Raw genomic sequence first — 20,309 nt, forward strand, 5'->3', positions numbered from 1 at the left:
CACTGGAACAACTGGATATCCATATGCAAAGAAAAAAAAAAAGAAGCTAGACACAGACCTTACACTTTTCACAAAAATTAACTCAAGTGGATTTTAGACTTAAATCTAAAACGCAAAATTATGAAACTATTAGAAGATAACATAGGAGAAAAATCTCAATGACCTTAGGTTTGGTGGTGACTTTTTAGATACAACACCAGGGTCGCCTGGGTGGCTCAGTCGGTTAAGCGTCCGACTTCAGCTCAGGTCACGATCTCGCGGTCCGTGAGTTCAAGCCCCGCGTCAGGCTCTGGGCTGATGGCTCAGAGCCTGGAGCCTGCTTCCGATTCTGTGTCTTCCTCTCTCTCTGCCCCTCCCCCGTTCATGCTCTGTCTCTCTCTGTCCCAAAAAATAAATAAACGTTAAATACAACACCAAAGCCATGACCTATGAGAGAAAAAATTGAAAAGTTTGACTTTATTAAAGTTATGAACTTCTGCTATAAGAAAGACACTGTCAAGAGGATAAGTAGACCAACCAAAGACTGGAGAAAATATTTGCAAAATACATGTCTGATAAAGGACTGTTACCCAAAATACACAAAGAACTCTTAAATCTCAACAATAAGAAAATGGACAACCCAATTAAAATGGGGAAAAGATCTGAACAGACACTTCAGCAAAAAGGACCTACAGGGGCTCCTGGGTGGCTCAGTTGGTTAAGTGTACGGCTTCGGCTCAGGTCATGATCTCACCATTGTGAGTTTGAGCCCTACATCGGGCTATGTGTTAATGGTGCAGAGCCTGCTTGGGATTCTCTCTCTCTCCCTCTCTCTGACCCTTCCATGCACACGCTCTCTCAAAATAAATAAACTTTAAAAAAATAAAAAAGAAGAACTACAGGTGGCAAATAAGCATATGAAAAGATGCTCAACATCATACTTCATTAGGGAGTTGCAAATTAAAAAAAGGGGATATCACTGCACACCTATTAGAATGGCTAAGATCCAAAACTCTGACAACAACAAATGCTGATGAGGATGTGGAGCAACAGGAGCTCTCGTTCATTGTTGATGGAAATGCAAAATGGTGCAGCCAGTTTGGGATATAGTTTGGCAGTTTCTTGCAAAATTAAATATACTCTTCCATACAATCCAGCATTCATACTCCTTGGTATTTGTTCAAATGAGTTGAAAACATATGTCTACACAAAAACTTGCCCATGGATATTTATAGCAGCTTTATCCATAATTGTTAAAACTTGGAAGCAACCAAGATATCCTTCAGTAGATGAATGGATACATAAATGGTGGTACATCCATACAATGGGATATCATTCATCACTAAAAAGAAATGAGTTATTAAGCCATGAAAAGACATACAGGAAACTTAAAGATATATTACTAAGTGAAGAAGCCAATCTGAAGAGGCTACATACTGGGTGATTCCAACTATATAGTGTTCTGGATAAGGCAAGACTATGGAGGCAGTAAGAAGATTAGTGATTGTCAGAGGGTTGGGGGAGGAAGAGATGAATGGGTAGAACATAAGGGATTTTTAGGGCAATGAGATTATTCTGTATGATACTATATGGGTGAATACTTGTCATTATACATTTGTCAAAATCCACAGAATATATAACACAAAGAGTAAACTCCAATGTAAACTGTGGCCTTTGGTTGATAATAATGTGTCAGTGCTGACTCATTGATTATAATAAATAAATGTACTATACTGATTCAAGATGTTGATGATGGGAGAGGTTGTGTGTGGAGAGAGGGAGAGGGAGGTGGGAATTTTCTGTACTCTCTGCCCAATTTTGCCATGAACCTTAAACTGTCCTAAAAATAAAGTGTGGTTGTGTGTGTGTGTGTGTGTGTGTGTGTGTGTATACACATATATACAGACAGAGAGACAGAGAGACAGAGACAGGAGATATATATATCTTTAAAAAATATATTTTCATATTATAATTATATTATTTAATTATAATATATATCTTTAAATATTCTAAAAAATATATCACTGTAATCTATCATACTGATAGTCCATAGAAGAAAATGTTCATGAGCATCATTAATTGATACAGAAAAAGCATTTGACAAAATTCAACGTCCATTCATAACAAAAACTTTCAGCAAACTGGGAATAGAGAGGAACACCTTTAACCTGATAAGGGCAATCTATGAAACACTTAGAGCTAATATCATACTAAATGGTGAAAGGCTGAACAGTTTCTCCTAAGAAGAAGTATGAGGCAAGGATGTCCACTCTCACCACACATATTCAACATTGTACTGCAAGTCCTAGACAGTGAAGTAAGGCAAGGAAAATAAATAAATGGCATTCATGTTGTAAAGAAAGAAAGAAAACTGTCCCAATTTGCAGACAACATAGTTGTCTATATAGAAAACCCAAAAGAATCTACAAAGACTTCATGGAACAAAAATGCAAGTTTTAGAAATGTCACAGGATACTAGATCAACAGAAAAATATCAGTTTCTAGCAATTGTCAAATAGAAACTTGAACTTAAAATTATACCATTTATAGTGGCTCCAAAAAATTTAAATATTCAGGTATAAATCTACCAAAAACATGGACATGATCTGTATGCTTAAAACTGCTAGTGCTGATACAGAAATCAAAGAAGACCTAAATAAGTGGAGAGGCATTCTGTGTTCATGGACTGGAAAATACAACATAGTAATGATGTCAATTTTGCCTAAATTGATCTATAGATTTAATGCAATTCTAATCAATATCCCAGCAGAATTTTTTGTAGATATACACCATCTGATTTTAAAATTTATACTGAAATGCAAAGGAACTAGATAGCTAAAACAATTTTGAAGACCAAAGTTGGAGGAATCATTTTAGCCTATTTTAAGATTTACTAGAAAACTACAGTATCTGAGCCAGTATGGTATTGGCAAAAGTACAGACACTTAGATTAAATAGAAAGGCCAGAAATAGACTCACACAAATATGGCCAATTGATTTTTTTTATAAAAGTGCAAAAGCAATTAAATGGAGAAAGAATGGTGTTTTCAGAAACAGTTGTTAGAACAATAGGATATCTACATGCCAAATAATAATAATAATAACCCGAACCTAAATCCCAAACCTTACACAAAAAATAACTCAAAAACATCTAAGTGTAAAGCATAAAACTATTAAAACATTTAGAATAAAACACATTTAGAATTAAAACATTGAGAATATTTGAGAAAATATTTGTGACCTAAGGTTAAGCAGAGTGGTTAAACATAATGCCAAAAGCATGATCCATTTAAAAAATAGTAAAATAGACTTACAAAAATGTAAAACTTTGCTCTGCAAAAGACAGTTTAAAGAATGAAAAGACAAACTACAGAGGGGAGAAAATATTTGCCAATCTCATATCCAACAAAAGACTTACATTCAGAATATATAAAGAATTCTCAAAATTCATTTGTAAAAAAGAAACAACCCAATTTAAAAATGGGCAAAAGAATTGAACAGACACTTCACCAAAGATACACATATGGCCAATAAGCACATTAAAAGATGTTCTACATTATTAGCCATTGGGGAAATGCAAATTAAAACCACAAAGAGATACCACCATTTGCCTATCAGAATGGCTAAAAAAAGAGAAAGAAACAAAAAGCCAAAACAAACCCCAAAAACAGCTAATAATACCAAGCGCTGGAGAAGATGCAAAGCACCTGGAATACATTGTTGGTGGGAAAGCAAAATGGTACAGCCACTCTTGAAAACAGTTTGATAGTTTTATATAAAGTTAAGAACATTTATTTACACATGACCTAGAATTCTCATTTCTGGGTATTTACCCTAGAAATAAATACTTATATTCACTCAAAAACCTATACAAGAATGTTTATGTCAGGTCTACTCAAAACAGCAAAAAAAGAATAAAGAAAAAAAAGGAATAACTCAAATGTACTTTGGCAATTGAATAGATAAACTACAATGGATCATATTTCATAATATGGACGGAATACTATTCAGCACAAAAAGAAGCAATCTAATGATAAGCACAACAATATACATTAATCTCAAAAACTATGCAGAGTGAAAAAAAAGCCAGACACAAAACAGTACATACTGCATAATTCCATTTATTTGCAATTCTAGAAAAAAGCAAAACTAAATTATAATGACAGAGTGCAGATCAGTAGTTGCGTGAGGATTGACTACAAAAGGGCAAGAAGGAGCTCTTTGGAATGATGGAAATATTCTATATCTTGATCATGGTGGTGGTTGCATGGGTATATACATTTATCAAAACTCAAAGTTGAAATGTTCACATCATATGCCCTAGCTGGCTCACTTTTAGGTATAGAACAATATCAAACTGTTGGTAGAAACTCATTATTAGTGAATCATTAAATCAATCTAGTATGTCTCCTCAGAGAGATATTTACCCTGAAACTAATGATACTTAAGCTTCAGGCTCCCTCACTTGCAAAGCTTCTTCCAAGGTCTGGTTACTAATTTTGTATTCTTTTTCTAAAGGGGGCCCCCAAATTGTATAAATTTTAGGCCTCGAAAAACTTACATTGGCTTTTGGATGGCCAGATTTTTTTTTTTTTTAACGAAATGGAATAGAAAATAATGAGAATGTTTTATGAAATGTTTGTTTCAGTTTATATAATGGTCATGTCATAAGAATTTGTCTCTTACCAAGGTTTGTGTTTGAGAGAGAGGAAAAAAAAAAAAAGAAAGTTGGAAATTCAGTGCTGTGTGTACACTTTCAGTGCAACACTGTTTAGACGAGTAAATATTTGGAAATAACCTAAATGTCCATCAATATGTGAATAATACACTGTGGTATATGTATGTTGTGGAATTCTATATGGTTAAAACGAAGGGACTAAAAGGTGTATGCCTCAGGTTAGACTACTCTCATAAACCCACTGTTAAGTAAAAAACAACAACAAACAACAAAAAAACCACGAGCTAAAGGTTACCTAAAGCACAATATTTAGATAAAGTTTAAAACCGTGTGAGAAACAATAGTAAGTCTGGTAAATTTAATGTATTGTATATAGATATATGTCATTATACAGTAAAAGTATTAAAATATGCATGAAGCTAATAATAAACAAATTCAGGGTAGGATAGTGGTTACTTCTGGGGAGGAAGGAGAGAGGGAGGGAATGATATCACAGTATGCACAGGTTTTGTTTTATATGCAATTTTGTATTTTGTTAAAGAATGAATTTTTTTTTGAGACAGAGAAGGAGCGCGCACGTGCGTGCGCACATGCAAGGGGAGGAGGGACCAAGAGAGAAGGGGACAGAGGATCTGAGGCAGGCTCTGCAGTGACTGTAGCAAGCCCAATATGAGACCATGACCTGAGGCGGCTGAGCCACCTAGGAGCCCCTAAAGAATGGATTTGAGACAAACCAGGAAAAGCGTTAAAATTTAATAAGGTTGGTTCCTAGATGTGTGGGATTTTTGTTGTATTATTCTGAATTCTTTTCTGATTGTGTTATATGTTGTATGCATATTGTTGTAGACCATTGGTAATGAGTATTATTTCATATTTGTGTAGTGTGGGCATTTACACACCTTACACCACTTAATCCTCATGCTGACCTGATGCAATAAGTAGGGCAGACACTATTATTCCTATTCTATAGTAAAGGAACCTCAAACTGCAGAACAATGTGTTAAAAATTGGATTGGGGACTCAGTTGTTTCCTATTTCCTCTAGATTTGCAATGGAAATATGCTAGAGAAGTTTCTTTCAAGTCCAGTCACTCCCTTCTAACCCAACCTCGGGAAGGCATTTGCTCAATGAGGGAATGAATTGTATTAACAATAGCTAAATGTTTGTTCAAAAAGCAGTCATTCTAAATTACCAGAGGAGAACTCCAATTAATGACTTTGTGACGAGGGGGATCCATATTTACAAGTCAATTCTTCAGAAGAACAGGCCGGTTCTTTCCACCTGGCTGCCGCCCCATGGCTCACTCAGTGACCTTGGACAAATCACTTAACCTTTCACTACTTACACTTACACTACTTACAATCCAGTAAACCGAATGTGTAATATTCATGATTGCTCACTTGAGGCTCCTAACACTTTTTGAAAATTAGGCACCGATTGAAGGTCAATCATAATGCAACAATGTCAACTTTTCAATGCAAATTATTCTCTAAATTCCCTATTCCTCAAAGACTATTTTCACTCTCCATTTTAAAGGAGATCGAGTTTATACTTTTTAATGATTAATAACTTTTAAGTCATTAATATATGAATACCTTTTGTTGTTAAAAAATTAAACAATAGCGTAACGAGACAATAAAAAGTGAGCAATTTCTGTTCTGTTGCCCATTCCCTCTTGTAGTGGCTCTTGGAGATTTTGAAAGCAAGCAGTTTGTTAACCTTAAGGTTTAGAAGCTTATCTCAACACTGATAATGCTTGATGAAAATCCTGTCGGTTCTGGATATTGTGGTGTGGAAGAAGAGAAAAACGGCACAGAGCGGCTCCAAATCCACGCAAATAGGAAAAGATAAAACAAGAACCCGTGCGTTCCAGAGCGCCAGGCTAGTTCCGACTTTGGCCATGAGTTGGAGCGGCTGTCGTGTACCAGGCTTGGGACTGGCCCTGGAGGCTTCTGGCAACGAACTTGAGCCCCCTCGCGGCCAAACTGCCCGCAGAAGCCACAGGTCCCTTTAAGGCGCCCTGCCCGCCGACGGGGAGCAGAGGGGGCGGGAGGAGGGTTCGCGAGCGCACGCCACGTGACTCGGCTGCCAAGTGCGCTCCCGAGTTTGACAGAAGTTTGAATCGGACTCGAAGGCTTTCTGCAGCCGGAGGGGCTGAGCCTCGGTCCCGGCCTCCGCGAGCGCGAGCTGCAGCGCCCCCGCGACCCGCCCCGCCAGCCTGGAGCCCGGGCCGCCGACGGCCGTCCGCGCTCCCGCACCGCTCGCTGCCCCCGCCGCCGGCCAGCAGTCGCCGGCCCGACCGCGGTGCCCACAGCCTCCCGGCCAGGGAGCCGAGCCCCCGCGCTGCGCCCCGGACCCGCTGCGCCAGCATGTCTTCGACGGAGGGCCCGAGTCGCGCAGCGGACAAGTCACCGCGCCAGCAGGTACTCCCCGCGCGCCCGAGGCTGTCTTACCACCCCTTCTCCACCTCAGGGTTGGGCCGGACCCTTGTTCCGTCCTCTCTCCCGAGTGGGAGTGGGAGGAAAACCGGCGCTTTCCTGGGCCCCCCACCGCCCTGACCCCTCGTCGGCCCCGTGTCCGCAGGTGGACCGTCTGCTGGTGGGCATGCGCTGGAGGCGGCTGGAGGAGCCTCTGGGCTTCATCAAAGTTCTCCAGTGGGTGAGTCGATGCTCCAGCCGCGGGCTATTTCGGGAGCCTGGACTGTGACGCTGACCCGAAGCAATGTGGCCGGAGTGGGGGGCGGGGAGGTGCTGCGGCCGGCCCTGGCGGAAGGGTGGGGGGCGGCGACAGGTGGGCGGGGGAGGGGCGGCCGGGGTGCTTCTCCAGCACTTGATGGCAGGAGGGTGAGGAGCAAGGCATTTGGAGTCCGGGATTCGGTCCTTCTATGTGCAAGGAGCCCTTGCCCAGGGCGCTCACATTTCACCCGAGCGAGAGGACCCGGGTGTAACCTTTCCAGAACTCTGATCCTGCACATACCACTCTTAGGTGGCAGGAGGGGGGAGGGAGGACAAGGAGGAGAAGGAAATCCACGGAGGGCAGAGGAGGGAATGAGGCGGGCGAGGGAAACCGTCCGGCCTCCAAACCCACCAGGACCTGACTGATCCCGAAGGTTGACTCGGGAGACAGGGTCCTGCCTGGCTGGCGGTTGTCCTGCTGAGATCACTGAAGTAATCTGGGTTCCTGTAACTGAGTAAGAGAGTGAATGAATGAATGAATGAATGAATGAAGCCTATGGCTCTAGGATTAAATAAAAGAAAAAATATCAAGACAATAAAAATCACACTATGGCCAAAATGTGGCTTGTAGAATAAGATAAAACATTGAGCTGGGAAGCTGGGGCTCTGGGTTTCAGATGTGGTCCTGCCTTTTCCAGCTATGTGACCTAGGGCAAGTCACTTCTTTGGACCTCAGTTTTCAACATTAGTTAAATGTTGATCACACCATCCCGAGGGTCCCCTTCAGCTCTAAATGGTTGGTATGCTAGAATATTGTCCTTCATTAGACTCACCCTGTGACCTTGAAGAAATCACTTGCCCATGGCCTCAGTTTCCTCTGTAACTGTCCAGGGCAAATACCATCTCCTTGCCTCACTGGTGCTTTGAGATATTGGTATGTTCTCTGTCCTTATAAGTGCCCAAGGCCTCCTGAGTATAAGTTAGGAATGTGGACAGGTGCAGTCATTCTTTCAAATCATGAAAACTAGTTGGGAGCATTTAGTGCACTATAACTGAAGAGATTTAAGTTAGACAGTCCACACACCAAATGGTGTGTGAATAACTTAATTAATGTGCTTTCAGCACAGAATTCAGCTAGGGAATAAGTTACTGTTAATACTGAGGATGATTGAGTTCTAAAGGGCTTTTAACTCACTGGAGACAGGAGTTAGCACTGTGTCACTGAGTCCCGCCTGAATCATCATTTGGATGAGAATCATCAGATCTGGAATTCAGGGGCAATAGTGCATTTGGGGTTATCTGTGGATATCTAAGACCTTGACTGGGGCTACAGGCCAGGCAAGGAGCTCCCAAGTGCAAACTCTGGGATCTGATGGGGACTTTCCACTCTCCCTACTGCCTCAAGAGCAGTTGGATGGACTGCTGACTGAGCTCTTTCACCTCCTCCACTTCCCTGTTCTGACCCACCACTTGAGTACCAGTGGTGGCCATATAAGAATGTTATTAAGCCTCCATGTGACTGCCATCCAGAACTAGGGAACCATTATGAGGAGCAGAACCTGAAATATAAGAGTACAATTTTATCATTAAACTAGACAAATGGATCTAAGGGAAATTTGAGAAAGACTGTCAAGGGATGAGGGAAACAATGAGGTTATTAGACCATGGAATCATCCTTCATGGGGGGATTCTGTAAAGCTTCCCTCTTCAATCCTTCTATCCTTTTCTCAATGCCCTCCTTCTCCAATACCCACATTTCTGTAAAGGCTGCACAAAACAATGCCTAGGAAAATGATCCAGTCTCCTCCCAGGGTCAGCACTGATCCCTAAGAGTTAAGAACCATTTGACTTTTATGATCCTCAGCTTCTTAGAGGGGGTTGATGCCTTTCTCTCATAGTGCTAAATCCAGGGGCCCAGGGCTAGACTCTGAACTCAGCCTTCATTCGAAGGGCGGCATCAAAGGGAGACATGATTTGCTTTACTGCCATCCAAGCAGCCTGAATTCAGAGCGTGAGTTTCACTTGCCCGAGTCTCTGCAGGATGAGCTAATATAAAAGTACACAGGAACCAGCACCAGAAATGACAGTGAAAATGTCATTTGGGATTTTCACTCATTTCCTTATTGGAGGGGATCAAATGACCCTGACTGGAAAAGGAAAAAAACGAAAAAGAAAAAGAAAACACAGATCTTGCGTTTATCGTAATGATACTTGAAAACTTGTTGTCATTGTTATCAAAAAGCAATTTTGCTGGAATCCTAGTAAGAAGAAAGCAATGTTAGTCTTTTATTATTCAGGAGCTTGGCTTAGAGCTTGGCTTTTTTTTAATTCAGAAATTAATCTCACTTCAATTCCCAGTTCTGGAGTCTCACTAAGTCTACAGAAAGCTAGCAAAATAACACGGGTATAGACCAAGTATTAAAGAACTGGTTTCCTTAAAAAAGGAAAAAGGCAGATTTTTAGGCCAATGGGCTTTGGTTTAAATGCAGCGTCCTCTGCTTTCTAGCCGTAGAATCTGAGGTACCTAGGGTAAGTAACAAAATCTTTGTGGGCCTCGGTTTCTTATCTGTAAATGAGGGTAAGATCCATCTCATGGGTTCACTGGGAGGATTATAAGAAGTAATTTCTGTAAAGCATCCAAGCATTCAGCCCAGACAGTCCAGGAGATAGTCAGCAAGTGTTGGTTCCCTTTCCTCCTGTTCCCAAACCTCCCCTTTCCCCAAATCTCCTCTTTATGCATACTCTCAGCTAGACTTGTCCTTTGGTTGGATTATTCAAATATCACTGCCAGATCCTCACTTTGAGGGTAAGGCACAAAGGAACCTCCTGGATTACTCTGTCACTGTTCCCATAGTAAGTCATATCATTATTAACTGTACCCCTGATCAATAATTTGAGGTGCCAGAGCCACTTACTTGGCTCTGGGGTCTCTATAATGAAAATAAACTATTTCAGTTGGTGTGGGGAAATGAGAATGAATACTATTAGAGTCCATCAAACCAATAAGATGACTGTAGGGGTAAGATTGGAGGGGAGATCTTGTCTTGTGCTCTGCACTAACTAGGGATGGTAGTGCCCCCAAGGCTGACAAAGAATCATCACCATCAAGGAAGTCAGCACCTAACTGGCAAGGTTATTTTGACATCTTTCCCAAAGAGATACAGAGGCAGGAGGAGGAGGGTGTGGAGAGCAATATAGGACCATCTCTGTCCCTAGCAATATAGGTCCAAGAGGAGGAAGGTGGAAGGTTGGCATCAGAACTTCAGAGATCCACCCCTTCCCTGTCTCAGGGACTCTCTCTCTGTCTCTGTCTCTCTCTCTCTCCTTGGCTCCTGTTCTTTTTGAGCAGTTTGCTCAACTCAGAAACCCTTATGCTTGGTGACACGGATGGTTTCAGTTCTTTCCCGCTCTTCCCAGTGGTTCAGTCACCTGGTACATTTAGGGAAGAAAGCAAATCTGGTACAGAAAGGTGGAATGGGCTCGGGCAGGGTGTCTTTCTCTGCTCCTGCATGCCAGGTGCAGAGCTACTCCCTGCCTCCTTACAATCCTCCCTGAACATAGGAGAGATCCCCTTTTTTAGCCTCAATAATTTTATGATGCAGAATTTTATTTTATTTATTTGTTTGAGCATGACACTTTTTTTTTTCTTTTTCCGGATGTAAACTCTTAAAAGAAGGTACCGGGTCTTACTCATCTTTGTGTTTCCAGCACTTGGCACAATAATGCTTAATAACTGTTCGTTGATTAAGTAGAAAGAGCACTGGACAGGGAGTCAAGAGATGTGAATTCTAAGGCTGGCCCTCACAATGGCTAAATGTGACCCTGGGGGAGTCACTTAATCTTTTGGGACTTTAGTTTCTACCTCTGTGAAATGAGACCATGGGGCTTGATAATCTCTAAGATCTTTTTTGCTCTGCCGTCCTGTGAATCTTTGAAGTTCCCCTCAGATTTTTCCCATTGTCCACTTACATAACAACCTTTATGCGATTTGTCATCTTGTGACTGTGTGATGTTCAGATTTAATTATATATTCTGGTTTATAAAGAGCTATGTAAGGTGTTTAGGGATTCCTGACTTTCAAAGAATCAGAATAGAAGAGGATGCAGCTAGTGCTAAAGTTATTCATGGTATATTTTACTCTCTGAGGAATCAGAGAGCAGGATTCAGGATTTTCAGAACCTCAAGGTGATCATCCAGACACAGCAGAACTTTGGGCAGTGACGAAAAAGTTCTATTATCTGTGTTGTCCAATATGGTACCTGCTAGTCACGTGTGGCTATTGAAATGTGGCACCTGAAATGTGGCTAAACATGACTGAGCCACTGTGAATTTTTAATTGTTTTAAATTTTATTTAAAAAAAAAATTTTTTTTTCATCGTTTATTTATTTTTGGGACAGAGAGAGACAGAGCATGAACGGGGGAGGGGCAGAGAGAGAGGGAGACACAGAATCGGGAGCAGGCTCCAGGCTCTGAGCCATCAGCCCAGAGCCTGACGCGGGGCTCGAACTCCCGGACCGCGAGATCGTGACCTGGCTGAAGCCGGACGCTTAACAGACTGCGCCACCCAGGCGCCCCAATTGTTTTAAATTTTAATGAAGTTGAATGTAAATAGCCACACTTGGCTAGTGGCTACGTAGCATTGTGGATAGTGCAGCTCTAGAGTACAGGCTCCATGAAGACAGAGATTTTTTCTCTTTTATTCACTACTAAATGATAGTGCTTAGGACGGTGCCAGTACACGGTAGGCGCTCCATAAGTGTCATCTTTCTGTGGATGTTCAGGAGTGCCTGTCAAGGAAGTGCTAGTGAAGAGAAGGCTCCATAACTCACCATCCGTTGCCCCAAGTTAGGAATACCTATTTTCTTAGGGGACTTTATTGGGTAAAACTATGCTGCCCTTCTTAGAATGTGATGCTCTAAATTATGTGTCCAGTTCTGAGCACCAGAAGCTACTTGCAAGAGGCTCATAGAGCTGACAAAAGTTAGAGAATTCCTATGAGGAAGAGCTAGAGAAGCATCATTGTTATGCCAGTGAGGAGGCTTGGAGTATATAAAGGGTAATGATGCAGAGGCTTTGGGCAAATTCTCTTCAGCTCTGTCAAGATAAGCAAACAGGGCTCTACTGCAGTCTCTGTAAATTAAGCCAGATGAGGAGGCTATTCAGGTATTGGAGAGAGTTATACTGTCTCCTTCCCTGGATGTTTTTTTTACAATGGAGACAATTCTCAGTTGTCTGAACTAAACCTCCTGGAAACAGAGGTGCTCATTGTGACCTTTAGAGATGGGTCAATGGCTCCAGCATGGAGAAGATCTGCCAGGGCAGGCAATGCAAGGCGGGGCAGTGGCACCGGACACCGCTGAGGGGCAGAGCACAGCTGCCGGCAAGCCCGGCCAAGAGCACGCTGATAGTATTACCCCCATCCAGTGGGAGAAAGGCCTCTCGATTGCCTGCTCGAAACCCCTTGTTCAACAGACGGGAAAACGGAGACTCCGAGAACAGAGGTATTTATTAGAGGTCACCCAGCTCGTCAGTGACAGGGCCAGGACTAGAATCCAGATTTCCAAACTCCTAATCCAGGTCTCTTTTCAAAACTCCATAACGCTATCAAGAGTTAGCAAAATCACGTGCACATAACTCTATTCTAAACTCTGGGTGCAAGCCTGGGATCTAGATGAGCTGTCTTCTAGGTGCTTAATGTCCAAGATATGGAGAAACATACAGAAAATAATCATTAACAGAATAAGCTCTGTGCTTAATAAGAATGATTACATCATATACAAGCCCGTATAAGGTAAGTGCACAGGAAACGGGGCCTGAACAGATGATGCGGGAGGATAAGTGATTCCAGTTTCTCACCTCCTTTTCTAACCAGTGTGTTTCCCCAGAAAGAAATTAGAAAATCATAGGTTGAGGAAATTTCATTTCACTCAAGACAGGAGGTTTAGTAAAATGTGATGAAAGGTGGAGAGGAAAACAATTCAAGGGACCTGAAATGCTTCTGGTTCTTAACACTGAGCAATGGCAGCATCAACAGATAACAAGGGGAAACACTGCGGGGGGAACAGTGGAGGCTGATAAGGCAAGTGGAAGGTACTTTGCTCTGGGCGTGGGCCAGGACTGTCAGCATGGACGCAGCCAGCATTGTTGCTGCAAGGAAAAGTACCTTTGGAGGAAGAGGAGCATAGCTCTTCCCTGCTTGGCCCCTCTGAAGGCTTGGTGGAAGTGGAAGTTGCCACTTCTCGCTATACCTCCAGTGAGGCTGGAAGCCCCTGGAAGTTAGCAACAAGGTAACCACAAGATTCAATGACAGCTTCAAAGGAGAAATGGAAAGAATCCCAAAGCTTGCCTGATCTCATCACAGAGTAATCTATTTCTAGGATGCCTCTCCCTTGGGGGGGGGGGGGCGTGGAATTCAAGTCCACCTTTATCCTAGAAGTTTCCAAAAGCCTAAACTGTGTTGCTTATCATCTTAAGGAGGCTACCTATATTCTCCACTGTCACATCCAATGGCGAGATGTGGAAACTGTCCATTTCTTCTTTCTCTCTATCTTCCCCCCAGACACCACTCAAAGTCAACCTCATTCATTTGACCGTTTGGTCCAGGACTCAGATGCAGTGAACACAGCATCCTGAGGCTGGAAGACCAATGGAAGCCACGGGTCCCTACCCAGGAGGGAGTTGATTAAAGGAAATCCTGGTCCCCTCCACCGTATCTGCACCTGTTAAGAGTCAGAAGGTGGTTCTGATGAGATATACCTTCCGACTCTCAAAGGGGCTTCCCTCTCCCTCAGCTCTTTGCTATTTTCGCCTTCGGGTCCTGCGGCTCCTACAGCGGGGAGACAGGAGCAACAGTTCGCTGCAACAACGAAGCCAAGGATGTGAGCTCCATCATTGTTTTGTTCGGCTATCCCTTCAGGTGAGCAGGAATTGATTCTGACCCCACACAGCCTCTCTCGCTTATTTGGCAGGACCTGCTTGGTCTCTTCCTTCTCCAGAAACTTAAAGGCCTTTTGTTGAGTGCCGCTCCAGGTTCAAATAGAACTACAGGACTTGGGTCCTTTCCACCCTTTAGGAATTTCAGACTAACCATAGAAAAATATCGGGGAACCTCAGATCGATCATTGTCATAATAATGTTCCAGTCCATAGATAACTAATAGCAGGTATAACATAGTTCCTACAGAAAAAACCCATGCAATTGGGGATGGAGGCTTATACGAGTCTCAGCTAGTTGGGCAGGTCCTTCTGACCTTCAGCAACCTCCTCCTTGCCTTGAAGGTTAGGGAACTTGTTAGTACTAAGATCCTAAAGAGTTGACATGGGGTGCTCACCTGGTACCACTAGAGTACAAGGTTGTGCACCTTGACCAGGAGGCAGAAAAGAATACTTTTTCTGGGCTACTTGGGAGCTTAGGGAGGGGAGTCCCAACTGTTCAGAGGAGAACTGGGAATAGGACTTGTCTTTCCAGAAATTTTTAGTACCAACGATTAACTATCTCTTGTATATTGCAGGGTGTTTGTTTTTCTCTCCTTATTTTATCCCATATAGTCTCATTTGGGGGGCCTGACTAAGGCCTGGGAATGGGAAAGTCCAAACTAACCTGGCCACTGTGGGCCTGTGTGCCCCTTTCCCAGGGGCAAAATGAAGCTGATCTCCCTGGTGGTTTGACTATAAGAAATAGATGGATTATTGTGGTAGTGACCTGAAGGGCCCTGGAGATCCTTGGAACTACACGGTCACCATATCTGGGCAAAGCAGACGAGTGTGGGGTAGTGGCTGAACGGGAGGTAGAGTTTGACCAGAATTCCAGGGAGATTCCTGTTTTGACTGCAGGGTTTCCTCCAGAAGCATTCCTCCCCACACACCCCCTTTCTTGGCTCTGTAAGAGTCCCAGGGTGAGAATGAGCACAGGACTACCCCTAGGGCAGGTACAGTCTTCTGCCTCCACAGGAAGAGGATTGCCCCGAGCTTAGGATGGCATCCCCTGCCACCTGCAGGTTGAACCGGGTCCAGTATGAGATGCCCCTCTGCGACGATGACTCCACCTCCAAGACTATGCACCTGATGGGGGATTTCTCTGCTCCCGCTGAGTTCTTTGTGACCCTGGGCATCTTTTCCTTCTTCTACACCATGGCTGCACTAGTTGTCTACCTGCGCTTCCACAACCTCTACGCAGAGAACAAGCGTTTCCCCCTGGTGGTGAGTAAGCAGAGGCCAGAAGTGGGGTGGAGAAACTGAGAGATGTGCTTTCTGAGACTGATGTCAGAGTGAGAGGGGAGGACACCCATATGTGGAAGCTCCTGAATCTCCCTGCCAGCTCTTCCTTGTTGATCCCTTCGGGTTCTGTGGTTCCCACAGCTCCGATGACTCTGCCTCTACCAACTTTCTGTCACTTGCTGTGCTCACAGGAGGCATAACAGCATCAAGAAGTGGGCTCTGGAGTTGGGCTGCCTGGGTTCAAATTCCAGGGCGGTCCCTTACTGGCTCTGTGCTCTTGGACAAGCCACTTATCCTCTATAAACCTCAGTTTCCTCAATATAAAATGGGGATAAAATAATACCCATCTCGGTGGCGCCTGGGTGGCTCAGGGGGTGTTAAGTGTCCCACTTCGGCTCACAGTTTGTGGGTTCCAGCCCTGGGTCAGCCTCTGTGCTGATGACTCTGAACCTGGAGCCTGCTTCAGATACTGTGTTTCCCTCTCTCTCTGCCCCTTCCCCACTTGTGTTCTTTCTCTCTCTCTCTCTCTCTCTCTCTCTCTCTCTCTCTCTCAAAAAAAAAAAAAAAGAAACATAAAAAAAATAATACCCATTTCATAGTGTTTGGGGGAGATGAAGTGAAAATGCATGTAAAATATCGGGTATATAGTTAGCTTCAGTAAGTGTTGGCTATCATTAATATTATTCCCCCTTTACTGTCTCCCTATCCCAGGCATGCAAGGTGGAAGGGGTGCTTCAGGGGACCCCATTTGTCTCTTGCAGTCTGCTGTCACTCTGACACCAGTTGTAGCTGAACAATGGTGACCAGAGGAAAAGCTTGAAGGGGAGAGTGGGGAGTTTAGGCCACTTGGATGTGGGGGTAACATTGACCAGCAGGTGCCTTGATACATTGTGGCCTGACCTCAGTTCTGAGGGCATGGGGTGGGGTGGCCCTGGGTAGCAGGGTTCCTTTGGTGGCATTGAACAGATTCCTTAAGATGATCTGGGCTCCCAGAGGTTCTAAGTATTGGGTAGGATAGGAAGAGGTGGCTGTCCTGGGACCCCAGGATCCCAATGCATTCTGGCAAGAGGAAAAGAAGTAATCACGGGGGTCTTTCTGAGTGTATTTCTTGTTCCTCTGCTCCTTTCAGGACTTCTGCGTGACTGTCTCCTTCACCTTCTTCTGGCTGGTAGCTGCAGCGGCCTGGGGCAAGGGCTTGACAGACATCAAGGGGGCCACACGGCCATCCAGCCTGACCGCAGCCATGTCTGTGTGCCATGGAGAGGAAGCAGTGTGCAGCGCTGGGGCCACACCCTCCATGGGACTGGCCAACATCTCTGTGGTGAGACCTGTGGCCACTGAAGGGGACCGGGGGAGGCAGTGCTATCCCAGATGCCCAGGCCTGTCCCGGCTAGCAGGTTCTGGGACAAAAAGAGAGGGTGTCTCTCCAGCTGGCATCCCTTACAACTGGAGCCGGTGACCCTAGCACCTAAGGATGGCTGCTGCTCCCTGGCTGACCCTGAGAAGACATTTTGGTTTGGGGGGAACCCAAGAGCCATTTAGCCTCCTGTTCTTTCCTCCTTCTGTACTCTGTCTTCCCATTTCCCTTCTCCCCGCATCCAGGCATGCCCTTTGTGACTGCTTCCCACTCCTCCTTTACAATATGTGTTTGTGTGTGTATGTGTGCACATGCGAGCATATGAAGGAGAGCACAGGCTGTGGCTGGGCTCACGGCTGGGAGCAGACCCAGAATGAGTGAGAAGGGGTTCACTGTCACTCAGGCCTCTACACTGGAAAGGGGTTTTGGGCAGGTGTGGGTCCGGCAGGTATGCACATGTTTGGCCATCCCAGTTGTTAGAATGGGGAAATCTTTCCATATCAATTGGTAGATAGCTGAGGCCTGAAGCTTTTCAAATGCCCCCTGTCACCTTAGCCCTGCCCTGAAAATGGCCTGGAACTCTTCAAGGCCCAGCAACTGAAGGGTTTAATCGCTGGCACACCAGGGAGCCTTCTAGAACTTGCTGGAACCCTGCTGATCAGTTTTAGCCCCCAACATCTTATTGTAAAAATTTTCACACATCAAAGTTGAAAGAATTTTACAATGAACACCCACACACTCATCGCCTAAACTGCACCATTAACATTTTACTAGACTTGCTTTATCACACATCTACCCGCCTCCCTTCATCCATCAAACCATCTGATTTTTAATGCATTTCGACGCTAATTGCTTTGACATCAGTTCACCTCCCCCACCCCAATACTTCCTGCTGATAGGTTTTTAAGTATTTTTGAATAAATAGTTGAATATAGCCCGGGCTGGGTCCCTGGTCTTAAGAAAGGAGCACCTTGGACAGCTCTGGTCACACCCACCCTTGAAAAAGGCACTCCTAACAGTGCTTTGGAAAGCACCACCAGAGCCCCTGCTCCTTGCTCTGCTTTGCATGATGCTTCACTCCAGGGGCCAGACTCTCCTAGCAACCAAGCTACAACCTGGGTGCATGCTGTGGACAGTTAGGGACTTTTGCCAGAGAGCCCCTTAGTGGGTATCAGCATTGAACCCTGCCTGTATCTCCAGTTCTCTGTGTTTTAGTCTTCTGAGCCCCCTGTGCCTCTTCCTTCACCCCTCACAGGAACTCCTCCTCCCTGTTCCCACAGTTCCCCCCTTACTATTCTCACAAACTTCCCTGATGTCTTTGCAGCTCTTCGGCTTTATCAACTTCTTCCTGTGGGCCGGGAACTGTTGGTTTGTGTTCAAGGAGACCCCGTGGCATGGGCAGGGCCAGGACCAGGACCAGGGCCAGGGCCCCAGCCAGGAGAGCGCAGCTGAGCAGGGAGCGGTGGAGAAGCAGTAAGCAGCTCCCACCTGGCTACTCCTGAACAGGACAGCACCTCTTCAACCACCTCCAGCTTCCAGGACCTCCCTCTTCCTCCTTCTCCAACTCCCCTCCTCCATCATTCTGGGCTTTGAGCTTTGAGACGTCGTCGATGGATGGGCAGGCATCAGCTGTCAGAAACCCCAGCGGCCCTACCAGTGGCTTCCTATCTCTCCTCTTGCTGGAGCTTCGGATGGCAGGAGCTCAGTGCTTCTTGTCTACGGCCTGGACCCCAACATTTTGCTTGGGGTCTTCCTCGTACACTTACAGCCTCCCATTGCAGGAGAGGGTTGGGGGCAGGAGACTGGTTCCTAGCAGCCACTTCTATCAACCTGTCAGCTTCAATAAAAGTGGGGGGAGGGGAAATTGGCTGGCAGCCTTCTTCCTGGTCCCTTGCATGAAGGGCCCACCAGTGGTTTAGTGACCCCTCTTCAATGGTTGTTATCTAAGCCTTGTGTCTGCCCTGATCTCCAGTCAGCCTGAGCCTGGTATGCTTCCCACTTTTTCCTCTGGCATCTGCTTGCCCACAGAGCCTACCATGTGGGAACCCAGGAGGCCAACTAGTCTAGAAGACAGCCCTGTAGGGGCTCCTGATGAGGCCCAGACTAAATGGGGAGCAGATATATTGCAACTGGGTTGCAACTTCAAGAAACTGAAGCCAGGAAACTTGCTGGGGAAGCAGTTTCTTCTATTCCCTTAGCCCTCCCACCCCTCCAGGCTGGTGCACCTTCCACCAATAGTAAACTCGTACTTGCCTTAGAAACCCCTGACCTTCTTCCCTGTCCTCCTTCTTGGGCTTAGTCTCACACAGGGGACACTAGATGAGGGGTCTAGGAGCAACTCCCTTTTAGCCCTCTCTGCCTCCAACCTCTCTGTCCATCTCCCTTCCCCAATCTCTTGGGTCTGAGGCATTCAAGATCCTTTTCCATGTCTGTCCAGGCTTTCCTTTCATTCCTATGGGGCCATATAGGGGCTTTGGAAGGGCCCAGAGGACCACCATGAGGCTAAGTTGCCCCAGAGCCCCAGGACATGGATGGATGGGCCTATTTCTTCCTCATTCTCTGCTCATTTCCCCCCAAACCCCCAACTCCTTCTGTGGCCCCTCTTTCATACTCCCCTATCTCACCTTTACGAAAGGACACACCCTCTCGGTTTGCCCTCTGTTCCTCCCCTGCTTCCTCATTTCTCCCAGGCTCTATCCCTCCCCACCCAAACCCCCAGTCCAGGGCAGGCCAATGCTATTGGTGCTTCTTCACTTCGGGACCCAGTTCCATATTTGTCTTTGATATGTCTCCTCTTTCTGACACCTCCTTCAGTCCCTCTCTGGACCCCAGGGCCTAAGAGTCAATGCTGACTGGGAAAGGGCCATCCATCTCCTACCCAGCTCAAAGCACTTCAGTCTGCCCTGGCCATAGGGCTGCTCAGGAAAGGATGAAGAAGGAAGAATCCAGCCATTTTCTGATCCAGTGCCAATTAGCCCACTTATCATCCCAAAGGTGAATGTGCCCTGTGCCAATTTCTCCTCAGGACTGAGTCATCCCTTCCCACCTTCTCACCTCCCTAAACACCATCCCCAGTAATGTGCACTTTCCTGGGGTACCCAGAAGACAGGACCTTTGATTTGGGGCCCGTCATTTCTTTGGGTCAGAGTTTCCCTACTTGACAGGGGGAGTGTGAGATTTACATCCTCAAATGCTCCAGAATCCTTCAGTGAAATAATTAGATTTTTTGTTTTATTTTTCTTTTTAGATTTTGGGGGAGGGATTTGAGGAGAGAGGAGAGGAGATGGGGATGAGAGTGTTTCTAAGTCTGAACCTCTCTCTGTCCTGAGCTGTCCCCATGGTTACTCAAGGAAAAGGGGGGAACAGTTTTGCCTGCAGCTCCAGAGACACAGAGAACAAAGAG

General features: G+C 45.1%; 1 protein-coding gene across 1 annotated transcript; it reads left to right on the forward strand.

Moving 5' to 3' along the window:
• Positions 1-7,022: 7,022 nt before the first annotated feature.
• Positions 7,023-18,867, forward strand: SYPL2 (synaptophysin like 2). The gene is made up of 6 exons (XM_030325984.1): positions 7,023-7,080; positions 7,241-7,315; positions 14,125-14,249; positions 15,330-15,531; positions 16,679-16,870; positions 18,231-18,867. The coding sequence occupies exons 1-6, from the start codon at positions 7,027-7,029 to the stop codon at positions 18,381-18,383; spliced, it is 801 nt and encodes a 266-aa protein (XP_030181844.1). The 5' UTR covers positions 7,023-7,026; the 3' UTR covers positions 18,384-18,867.
• The last annotated feature ends 1,442 nt before the right edge of the window (positions 18,868-20,309 follow it).

This window comes from Lynx canadensis, chromosome C1, assembly GCF_007474595.2.
Source record: "Lynx canadensis isolate LIC74 chromosome C1, mLynCan4.pri.v2, whole genome shotgun sequence".
Lineage (NCBI taxonomy): Eukaryota > Metazoa > Chordata > Mammalia > Carnivora > Felidae > Lynx > Lynx canadensis.